The 12,163-nt window shown below is 41.5% G+C and overlaps 1 protein-coding gene across 1 annotated transcript in view; it reads left to right on the plus strand.

The window, feature by feature from the left end:
* Positions 1 to 11,646, plus strand: part of NARS2 (asparaginyl-tRNA synthetase 2, mitochondrial) — a 51,405-nt gene extending 39,759 nt beyond the window's left edge. The window contains exons 10-14 of the mRNA XM_048933796.1: positions 970 to 1,036; positions 2,383 to 2,520; positions 3,280 to 3,377; positions 5,437 to 5,463; positions 10,844 to 11,646. Coding sequence (XP_048789753.1) covers positions 970 to 1,036; positions 2,383 to 2,520; positions 3,280 to 3,377; positions 5,437 to 5,463; positions 10,844 to 10,988 — 475 coding nt within the window. The 3' untranslated portion in view covers positions 10,989 to 11,646. The remainder of the gene's footprint in view (positions 1 to 969; positions 1,037 to 2,382; positions 2,521 to 3,279; positions 3,378 to 5,436; positions 5,464 to 10,843) is intronic.
* The last annotated feature ends 517 nt before the right edge of the window (positions 11,647 to 12,163 follow it).

Consider the following 12,163-nt stretch of genomic DNA (forward strand, 5'->3'; position numbering starts at 1 on the left):
CCATGAAAAAAGAAATTGAGTCAGCCCATCTCTCCCTCCATTTCTGCCTCTCTTCCATTACTGGCAGATCTGAGGCATTCTTAGCTTACACATCCCAGCAGTGTGGGTTAAACCTATGCCTTACTTTGCCCAAACATATAGAGCAATGCATTCCTGATGTATTTTCTCCAGAATCTTCCATGTGTCAGTGAATCCTTGTAGCTGGATGTAAAGAGCTCATGTTCTTTACGTAATTTGGTTTATAATTGGGTTTGGATAATGATAAAGAGAGAGGAAATTACTGTGAGCAAGTTACCCTTTCTGCCTGCAGCACTTGCTTGGCATGTGGAAAACCTGTCAGCAAAACTATCTGCCATTGAGACTTGATTTCCAGTTACCAAACTTGCAGTATCTTTAACTGCCCTTTTTTTTTTCTGTTGGCATGATTCTGTTTATCAGTTCTGGTGAAAATTAGTGGGAATTCTGATTTCAGCACTGTCACAGGAGTAGAGAAACATTGCTGCAAATGAATATTGTGATATTTGCAAAATGAAATGAAAACACTCGAGGTGCAAGTCCTTTGCACACTGGGCTGTTATTCTTCCTTAATACTGGAACAGTGGAGCTGTGTTGGATCTACGCCAGTGAAGGCATTAAAAAAAAATCCTCCAATTTGTATAAAGTTGGTTTTGTGCAAAACTCCCTTCTGACTGAAACGCAGTGTTGCAACAATGCAGAAGTGCTTTGAGAGCTCAGCATTTTCACTTTGCATGTAGCTGAAGCACAGGAAAACATAGGGTTCTTGCCATACCAAATGTAAGTTTTTGGTTTCTATTCCAAGCAGCATTACTGGGAAGTCTGACATCACACTACACGTTGGCATGGTCTTGGGGAAATGCTTCCTTAATTTTCCAGTGCAACACTTGGCCAGAACATTTAATTGTTATTCCTTTCACAGTTATCTCAAAGGCTTTTTTTTTTCTCTTGCAGAATTTCCTACAATGAAGCAGTGGAAATTTTGAAACAGGCTTCTCAAACTTTCACTTTTAAGCCAGAGGTTGGTAGTTGTCTGGGTGTTTGTCCCTATGCCTGTTGGTGCACACAGCCAGTCTGAGCACTTCAGGTCTCAGGGACCTTTCCCTCTTTATGCAAGCAGTGCTAAGTGTGTTCTAGTTTCATTAATGGTCATCTTAAGAAGCTTATTTCAATAGTCTTCAAATAAAGGAATTGTATTTAGGTAGCACCAAAACTTTTTTTAAGTACCAAAACTTTTACAAGGGTTGATAAGTCAAAACCACGTCAAAATACCATGCATCATACATGTAGGCAAAGGGAATCCCTTGTCTTTCCAAAGGCTAGTTGTCATCTGGGAAAGAGAATCATGTGATAGTCTTACAAACAGTGTTAGATTATGACTTTCTGCAAACTGTATTTTGCCCAATTTCAAACATACATGGCAGCGTTGAGAGCATTTGTGTTTGTGCTTATCTCCAGTGTAACAATTAGTCTTAACCTCACTCTGCTATTTTAAGGAAAATAATCCTCTGCCTGAAGACATCTTCATAGCTGGTTGGGTAGCTGTCTGGTCTCTGTGAGCAAGTGGGTGTCAAACCTTGAATCCTGTGTGTGAATATAGCTACAAATCGTGCTAGCAGTGCTGTTGCACAAATCATTACCGTTTTTTTCTGATGCAAAGGAGATTTATCAGCTGACTACATAAGAACAGAGATTTGGAAGGAACCACCTCAGTCAAATCTGTACTATCTAAATCTGAAACAGCAAACTCAGCATATTTTCAGATGAGGAGAGCCTGCAGAATGTATTTCCCTTCTTCTTTTCCATTCCCTCTGCATACTTTGCACATCCTGTGGTGGGCTGGAGATCTCTAGTCAAAAGCCACAGCATTTATAACATGGAAGAAAGCAGGAAAAGCAAAGGACATTGCAAATGTCCAAAGCTTCCAATAAAAAATTGTTTGATAGGATGCTGAGTTTTTTTTAAATGAGAATGCTGAAGTCAGTCTGGCTGAGTAAGCCAATTTTGGATAGGTTCCTATTTCCCTGAAGCTATGTGGTGAGAACTCCAAGTGGTTGGTTTGTTTGTTTTGGTTTTGTATTGTTTTCTGTTTTGATATCAGATATTTGGGCTTGATGCAAGGACGATCAGGCCCTGTTCCATGGAAGTTAAGCTGTGTTATTTTCATTACTTTGCTCTGCCCTAAAACCTGTGGAACATTGTGTACTTAGCATATTTTCCCAGTAGGTTGTGTGAGCTCAGAAGTTAATGTTCATGTTTTTGTGTTAGTCAAAAATGTGCCACTCTATGCAGGGATTTTGCTTGGTGTCTTGCTGCAGGTGAGGTACACAAAAGCAAGATACTAGGTTGCTTTTGTTCTTGTTACAGTGGGGCTGTGACCTCCGAACAGAACATGAGAAGTACCTGGTGAAGCACTGTGGTGAGGTTCCTGTATTTGTGATTAACTACCCCTACGACCTCAAACCTTTCTACATGCGGGACAATGAAGATGGACCTCAACGTACAGTGAGTCCATGGGTCACACTTCCCCTTCCTTTTCATTGAGGTGTGTGTCTTAGCTTAAAAGTAAGTAGAACCATAGAATGTCCCGAATTGGAAGGGACCCATAAAGATCATCTTGTCCAACTCAAAGATGGCTTTCTGCTGGTCCTCTAGTCTTGAAGGCCAAGGTAAGACATGGCCATCATGTAGGTAATCCTGCCCAGTCTTCTTTCTGTTACAGAAGAAATCCCAGAGCAGGAGTAGCAGGAGGAAGATACAGGAGATAGGTAGCATGAAGTATTTGTTTAAAACCTTTAAGGCATATTTGCCATTGTTTTTTTGTTTTTTTTTCCCAAGTGTGTATCTGTACTACTAGTTAAGTGCCTAGAATTGTATGGGTTCAGGCAACCCATGATTCCCCAGTCATCCAGATCTACCATGAAATCCTCAAATAGCAGATGGACACTAGAAATAAACTTCTTCCACAAGTCTTTTGCTTTGAAAGTATGATTTTTCCAATTAAACCGAGACCAGTCTGAATCAGTGCTTCTACTAAAAAGTGTGACTTCTACTGCCATTTACTGCTCTTGCTTCACTTGCTTTAATTTCGGTATCTGACAAGCTGTGGAAAAGTAACCCTGCAGAACAAAACGGGGAAGAAAATCAACCCAAACCAATAGCACAGATGATAGCACTGTGTTCCTAATGCAACTTCAATACTGCCAGCTGTATTTCTGCTATAAACTGTATGGCCTAACTTAAATTAGTTTTCTCCTTTTTAAGGTTGCAGCTGTTGATCTTCTAGTACCAGGAATAGGGGAGTTGTGTGGAGGCAGCTTGAGAGAGGAGCGACTTCCCTTCTTGGAATCACGCTTACAGAGGTACAGAAAACCTGCAGGTGCCAGGTGACCAGCCTGGCCACAAGTGTGTTCAGGCAGCCCTCGGTGCCTGCAAGGCAGGACTGGAAGGGCAACTGTTTGTCTGTTGTCTTTTGAGATACCTATTTATCTGAGTAAGCAATTGCTAACCAGTGGAGGAGGTCTTGTCCTTCTGCTGTAGGCATATGAAGTGCCACTCGGCTTCAGCTCACTGCAGAAGAGGGGAGGGGAGCAGCCTTAGCTCTATGGGGACTGTCTGAGACAGATTCTCATCAAGGCACTTCATTCTTGGGCCCTTCCTTCACAACTTTTGTGTCTGAGAGTTGACTGTGAAGGTGAAAGTTGTGTAGCCAGATCTTACGTAATTTTGTTACCATGTTGTGCAACGGAAGGACTGCAGCTGGGAAGCTTTGCCTTGCTGTGGTACAGTTGACTTCAGTAACTGTATTTCATAGAATACTGTTCTTTGCTAAGAGTTTTGTGGAAAGCTTCATTGGAAAGAGCTGAGACTTGCACTGAAGTCATATGGCCTCGTTGGCAGTCCTTTTCCCTACTGCATTGTTCTGACTCGTGAGGCTTAGGGTAATTTTAGGCTAAATTCAGTGTCAGAACATCAGAGCTGTTATTTCGTTAACAGCAATTGACTTTAGAGATGGGGTGAATCTCCATCTCTAGATGGAGACAATCTAGACAATTACTCCCTGGATCCGGTCTGGGTTTTCAAAATAACTTTTTGTAACTCATCTGAGTCCATTTGTACTATTTGTACACTTGTTACAAAGCAGTTTTGGAGGAGAATTAATCCCAGAGTAACGTAATTTATACATCGGGAATGAATCCATCACTTGAATCAGCCAGTTGGTCACGGTGATGTATCTGATCAGTGGAGAAATGCAAAATCCATTTCAGCATAATGAAAAACGATAGGGCAATTAAAATCACTGCAAGATTGGTTCACAGTTTGTGGTGTAGGATGGTGTCACACCCTGCAAGGCCTCACTGTGCATGCTGTTACTCTCATTGTGAACTCTCCAGACAGAACCATGCTTCAGCTGAAGCAAAGTGCACTTGACATTTCTACCCATAGAATCCACAGTCCACAGCCTTCCAGGTGTGGGACTGGAGGAGGGATCTTTGTAAAGGTCAAAGCCAGACTTTTTTTGTGTGACAGGAAAGACACAGGAAGTGTTTTGAGCTACAAATGATGTATCTTCAGTGACCTCAGACTATAGCTCTGCACTTAAGATGAACTGGAAAAATAACACCACGTGTTTCTCTGTTTTGAGTCCTCAGGATCTGATCTGCTGAACCAAAATATTTTGTTAATGCCTTTAAATTCTACTTCCTGCAGTCCCAGCACAAACAAGAGAGAGATAACTGGATTCTTGTCTCCTTATGCACGCTTCTTACAGTAAATCTAAAAGTTCTGGTCAAGGATTGCTGCAGTGTGCTGGAGATCAGAGGAATGGTCTCATTTTGCCTACAGAAATTTTTGTTTGTGTTGAGAGGAATGGGAAGAAAAAAATCAACTTTGTGCTGTTTCTGCTAGGGTTGGAAAAGGGTGGAGGATCTACTGGTGGCAATTAAGAAAAGATGTCTTCATTAAATTGCTTTACAGAAGCTACTTTTATTTAATAGTTGAGTATGTTATTAAATCCATGGCCATTTAATGGTTTTGTGAACTAAGAAAGGGGAGATTTCACGTATGGGGAGATTTTGCCTCATTCATAAATGAGATTGCTGCATGTTGTAAGTTTAATATTTGGGCCTATACTCTCCAAAATTTTGAAAGAGGGTTTTACTCATTTCCCTGAAGTGAAGCATTTACACAAGTCTTGGTATGAAGCTGTGTGTTTCCAAAACAAACTTTGCATTTTGAGAAGCATGTTGGGAATCTGTTCGAGATTCTCTACCAAGTGCCAGAGCTGACAGCCATTGATCATGTCTTCCCTTTATTTCCTGCCTTTCCTTTTTCAACTCAGTTTAGTTGTTTTCCAGGCAAGTGCTGCATATGCAGCTCCATGTTCCCTTATTTATGAGGTTTTTTCTTCTTGTTCCACAGATTAGGACTCACAGATGCCTACCAATGGTAAGACTGTTTCTTATTTTGCAAGCTATATTTCTTCTGAGGTTCTTTAAACAACTGTTTCATTTTTTCATGCAGTTCTTGAGGGGGACGTTTCTTGGCCCAGCTGCATGGCCATCACTGCCAGTCTCAATGGAACAGCCAGTTCACTTCAACAAAGTTAATCTAATGCTACTTACTTTATCTTCCCAATTTGTCTGTGGACAGCACAGGTCATTCCTTTCAGGATTGCATAAAGTGGATTAATTTACAACTCATCAGTGATACTAAGTCATCAAATTGTGTTCCAAATTGAATAGATTCTGGCCACCATCGCATGAGATAAACAGGTTGCAGAACCACAAGCAATTTGTGACCTTTAACAGCTCTGTGAATGACTCCCTTTGCAATTGACAGAGCAACTGGGTTGAAAAATCTTCCCTAACAAAGCTGTTGAAGCAATTAAAACTGTCCTGCTAAGGAGACAGAACAACCTTTGAATTAACGATTTAGCCCATTAAAATGACAAGATTTTAGTGCTCCTCTTGACAAGTGTTTCTTGGTATGTGCTTTGTCAAAGCTACTGAGAGGTTGATAGTGTGGAGAATTTTAAATTTAGAAGAGTGTATTCAAATGCTCTTTAGTATTTGGATTGACCATTAGGGAGACCGCCTTGAAGAATGTAGTACAGGATTCTTACGCTCTCCCCTGAGTATGAACTCACTTTGAAACAGGCCAGTGCCTGGCAGTTCTTTATATCATCCATTTGCAAACAAGGTGAATGAAATGTCTTCCTTTATTATTTGCATTTATGGGTCAGAATGCACTGTATCACTTCATCTAACCCAAAGCAGAGGGTCAGAATTTCTTTCTGTGATTTCTCTGAGCCTGTAGCTTCTGTTTATAGGAAATACTTTTAGACAGGCATACAGGTTAACTGTCTGTGTTCCCAGGTAAAGCTGCTGGTAGAAAGCTGTTAACATGCCCAGTGTATCTTATAGACCAAGCAGCCTGTGTAAGGGAGTAGCAGTCGAGTTGAACCTTTTTAGCCTACTCTGTTTCTTAGTTGTCCCTTTGAAGCTTATGTGGAATACTCAGAAGAATCCCAGGGCCCTTTGTGGTACTTGTGATGGTTGTTTTTACTCCTGACTCTGACCAGCACCTGATATCCTAGGTGAGCATAGTCAGCAACCCTTACACACATAGATAATTAAATATTGGGTCTTCTGGAGAGGAAAGCGTGACCAAGGCTGATCAGGTGTATGGTTAGGTGTTGAGATAAAGCCTTAGGAAGTCTGATGCTCAGTAGCAGGGAGCCTTTCAGCATTGCTAAAATAGCTCAGCCCTGCCTTATGCCCCCCATGAGAAACACTGCCCATCACCCATTTTCGGTTTCATGTCATATGTAGCTGTCCTGTAATCTCATTTGGGAGACTCTCTTCTCCCCTTTTTCCTCCATTCCACTGAAGTGATGCAGCTTCCCATAGGAGACTGAAACTGTTTTTGCCCCTTGCACAGTTTGATGTGCTGGGAAGCTGCAGGATTAGAATATCCCAGGTAACTTCTGGAATCCAGTCCACATTCTGCCAGTGAAGAGGTAGTTACGTTGCCAGCATCCTTCTCAGAGGAGGTGGCAGGAGAGACTGAAATTAATCTCCTCCATTTTAATGAACGAATTTAGTCTCCAAAGCTGGCACACAAACTCTTTGGAGAACAGCTGAGTCATTTCTTTTGAAGTATATTTGCTAACTTTTGAATGGACAGCTATATGAGATGTCCCTTTGGAAATCCCTTAGATAATGCCCTATCTCCACTTCTGATTGTTTTCTTCTGTGTTTTGGGACACACTGTTTCTTCAATGGCTTGAAGAGTTCCTTACATGTGGAGGAGTCATGGATCAAAGAGGCAACCAACAATCTGTAGATAAAGGAATATGGCCAACCTCCTCTCAGTCTTCTTCAGTTCAATACAGCTTTCCTGTTGTGCAGGTTCCTTTCCATAAATAGTAAGAGGTGGGGAAGTACTTGGCTTGACTTTGGAGTAATTTTATCTTATTTTCACACTCCTTCCTTTGAACTGTAGACAGAGCTCAGTGCTGTAGATGCTGATTTTGGCTAGACTGAGAGACATCTATGAAATTGAGGTGGGAAAGTCAGGAGATCAGAGTTTACTCTGGGAAATCACTTGCTGCCTTTGTGCCTCTTTCCTGCTGTTCTCTGCCAGTGTAGGCTGTTAGCTCCAGAGGGCAGACTGTGAATTCTGTGACCATGGGGTACTGAATATATTGTGTTATAAATGGACTGTAAATCCAGCTCCTATCAGTGGTTTCCACTGAACACTCTGAATGCCTTCTTTTGTGGATTACCAAAACATTGCAGCAGAGCAGAATTTGCATGATACCAAAGACAGCATTTTACCCAGCATTAGAACCCAGAATCATGGAGTTGTTTGAGTTGGAAGGGACCTTTAAAGGTCATCTAGTCCAACTCCCTGCAGAGAGCAGGGGACACCTACAGCTCAGTCATTTCCACAGAGCCTGTTACAGACTGATCTTGTGTGTCTCCAAGGATGGGGATTCACCACATCTCTGGACAAGCACTTCCGGTGCCTCACTAGTGGTACTTGCATGTTTATTTCCTAAAACATTCAATAAAACTGATCCTTCATATGCTAACCCATTTCACTGCCAGTATTTTGTTACCTATATTTTTTCCTTAGTATATTTCTTTTCTTCCAGTAAAATATTCAGCTCTGGGGATGACAGTGTCTTTGTTCTCCCAGCCTTACTTTTTTCTGACTGGCAGCAGAGGCTTCAGTATTACAAGATGGTTATATGACAGATCAAGATTATATTTGTTTTGAAAGGAGACTAAAAAGCATACGTTCTGTTTTACAAACGATCACTGAGAATGCACTGATCTTCACAGTGCCTTGCTGTGCATCACAGGATTTGGTGATGGTGACACAAGGATATAGGTTTTGAAAAGGATGAAAGGAAATGCTTTTCTAACTTGGCACGTAACAAGCTCATGCAATTCACTGCCAGGGGATGTTGTTGCAGCACATATTTTAGTAAGATTCAAATCTCAGAACTACCAGTCCTCCAAGTCCAGAACATGAACAATGAAGATAGCAGGGGTCATGGAAACTTACTTCCCCCATTGGAATAACGTTGCACATTCCCTCAGTTGCCAATGGAAGTCTCAGCCATCCTCTGAAGCACAAGCTGCTGGGAGAAATAGCTAGACTAGTTTGAGAGTGTTTTCTGAGGTGAGAAACATACAATGTGTGGAGATTATTGAATGAAGGAAACCTCAGGAAACATTTTCCAGCCTAAAGGGATTTTTCTGTTAATCTGCAGGAAGTTATTCTTTCTTTCATCTGAGAAGAACGGAAAATTTCTCAATTCCTTCATTTTTTCTAAGTGCAGACATCAGGAAGGATTCACAGGCTTGATCCTCAGCACGTTTAATTCAATGGACTTTTTCTATTAACTTTAATGGGCTTTGTTTTGGTTCTTTTGCCAGAATGGCTTCTCAGAGTGCTCTGAGATCCGTAGATGAAAGCCTTGGATAAGCAAGGGTAGAATTTATTATTATTGTCCATCTGGAAGCAGCAGAGTTATTTAATCTTTATGATGACTTTATAAACTGCATTGCCACCAAAGAGGAATGAAAGTGCTAGGCAGAGTCTGACTGACGTCTCCTGCAATATCTGGGCTGTTATTTCAACTCCCAGTTGCTGCTAGAGTTGCCACCAGCTGGTTTGCCAATTCTTCTCAGAACTGCTGAGTCGGTGCAGGTTAACCTGCCACGGGCAGCACCCATATCACCCACATCCCTCAGCTTTATGAGGCCCTTTATATTTTACAAGTCACCACCCTCAGCATTAGATTTGCTCATCATCTTCACAAAGCTGCTAAGCAGGGTTTTCTGGAGGCAGTTCCCAGTATGTAAGTGGAAACTCAGTGCTAGGAAGAGGTAAGAAGTTCTGCTTTTGATTTTACTTGTTAGGCAGTGGAGTGGAGGAAGAAAATCTCTTGAGGAAAAACAAAAAAAAAAGAAGAAAAAACCCCAAAACATTGTACTGCTTGTAATAAGTGGCTTCCCAAATTTCAACTCTTGTTAATGAACCACCAACCAAAGAAAAAAAATGGTATGGTACATACTGTCAAACTGTGTGAACAAGTGTATGGTTCAAGATGTGTGTTTATATGCATTGATATCTATATGCTTTCACATATATATTTCAGCATAATTTTGTATTTGTATCGAGGTTTAGTTGCTTTTTTTGTAAACTGGGCTGATGAAACACTCATACATGGGGATGAGAAGCATGTAGTGTATGTGCAGTCACACAGACCCTTTGTAGTGCATTCATACATCACAACTTTGTGGTCTCAGGAGGCTCAGGAGTGCCCCCATGAAAGAGCAGACCCACTGAGCTGATTTTCACTCCTGTTAAAACATAACTGTTGGTGACAGTTTATATCTGTAAACACAGTTCTTGCATATCATGTCACATGAAATCAGGAGGGGAGAGGGGGAGCTGAGCCGTCTTAATGTTGTTGACACCCACATAGTTGGAATAGCTGCTCCAAACTAGGCAGCTGGCTTTTCTGTACACAACAGGTACCGTTCTCCAAACTGCGATGTCTCGATGCAGATCTCATTTTTGGAGAAGAAATGTACAGGATTTTTTGCTGACTTGCTGTGGGAGTGAATAAATCAGTCTGTGAAAATGATTCGGGAGGGCTGGGAAGGGGGGAAAAGGTGACCAAAAAGCCATTATAATTACCCTAAGAGAAAAATAACACTCAGGAGGAATCTTCAGCAGACAAGAAGATGTATTTGAGCCAAGAAATTGACTTCTTAAGGAATTACTGGAAATGAAATGACTCGGCCTATTGAAAAGATGACTGGACAGAAGATGAAAATTTATTGTAGGGCAGATTTCAGCCTGGCAAGAGCTGAACAAACCCAAGCAGGGGACTCTGACAGTGGGAATGTTTTGTGTTGCTGTAGGAACCTGGGCTTGTGCTTCTATTAGGGATATATTTAAAAACTTTGGTGCTCTCAGTGCATGTAGAGCTATTGATGTTAAAGTTGTACTTTGTACCCAAATGAGTTCTTGCTCCTAAACAAAGCAGGCTGTAGCATATTGGCAAGGCACAGCTCTGCTGGTTTACATTTGCACCTGGGGCTTCTTGCTAATACAGTTCTGCCTGTCAGGGAGCCCCACCACTTCGTGCCCCTCTTCAATGCTGGCTGTGTTGGCAGGAATCCACAGTGGTTAGGGTCAAAGGGATGTAATTAAGATGGAAAGCAAAACGCCAGATAAAAAGCTCTCTCTAATTACATCAGCATAAATGTGCTGCAAATGTAACTGTCTGTTTAAATTACAGGTACCTAGACCTGCGAAAATTTGGCTCTGTTCCTCATGGAGGCTTCGGGATGGGGTTTGAACGCTACCTGCAGTACATCCTGGGTGTTGACAATATCAAAGATGTTATTCCTTTCCCCAGGTTTCCTCACTCCTGTCTGCTGTAGCTCAGCAGTGTGAAAACAGCCCGTGTGAGCACGTGTATATAATATTGGCGTATGACTGAGTGCATTGTAGAGGAAAATTGAGAGAAACATTGTATTGGGGAAGCTCTCAGTAAATTGGATGCTGCCTTACTGAAAATAATATATGTTCTTGTGAGATAATAGAAGCATGCTTGCAGTTAATGTGATAGCAGTTCACATCTTTGGTGCATTTTGGGAGCATTAATAAATCCCACTTAACCAAAGAGTTAAGATTCCCATGAGCACAAACGATGGGAGTCCCGAATAAGTATTGCTCAGAGGTAGTGGGGGTTTGATGTGAAATATTCATAAGGAGGTGTGACCTGAAATGGACTGAGAGCCAGGTCTGTTGTGAGGCTTTAGTAGGCTTTAATTAAATGCCTGCGCAGTGCTTTGAAGGTTGAGGATTGTAAAATTGCAGAGTATTGTCCCTGCTGTGATGTACTTGCTCTTACGAAATGACAACTGTCTAAAGCGTGGTTCTCCCCACCCTGAGTTAAAAGCAAATATTGTTTACGTTGGAAAAATCAGCCAAACCTAGCAAGGAGAAATGTCACCCTGGAACTGCTGGAGTGAATTAGCTGAACGATGTTTGATTTTGTGAATCATCAATAAAGATGTACACTGGGTTGTTTTGTAACTCTTCATGCTTCCTTATATTGTTATAAAACCGTGGCACTCGGCATCATAGCGTTTCCTCTGGTCTCCAGTAGATGTTTCTTTCTGCATATACACAAATTACTTACACAACTTCTGCAGGAGATACCTGTTCTGTGTGCTCACACAACCACATTTTCATAGCAGAAACGTTCAGTCACATCCCTGTCTCTGAAGGCAACGTGCAGTTTTCTGGTGTTCATCTTTGTTGCTTTGCTTTTTGTTTTTTGGTGTTAAATATAAATATGTGATGTGTTCATCTGGCCCAAACAGTTTTGTGTGTATTTTGAAACAACCACCATCCACTGCCAGCCATTGCATGTGTATTAAGTAATTGCTTATCTCTGTAGGATCTGAACTCCATGCAGTCTTTAATGGGTTTGTGCTCTCAGCCTCCCTGCCAGGTAAAGAAATACTCATTTCTGTTTTGAAAACAGGATTAAGGGCAGATCAAGTGACTTGCCCAAGGCAATTGGAAACCAGTGGTTTATTTGGGACTT

The sequence above is a fragment of the Lagopus muta genome, chromosome 1, assembly GCF_023343835.1.
Source record: "Lagopus muta isolate bLagMut1 chromosome 1, bLagMut1 primary, whole genome shotgun sequence".
Lineage (NCBI taxonomy): Eukaryota > Metazoa > Chordata > Aves > Galliformes > Phasianidae > Lagopus > Lagopus muta.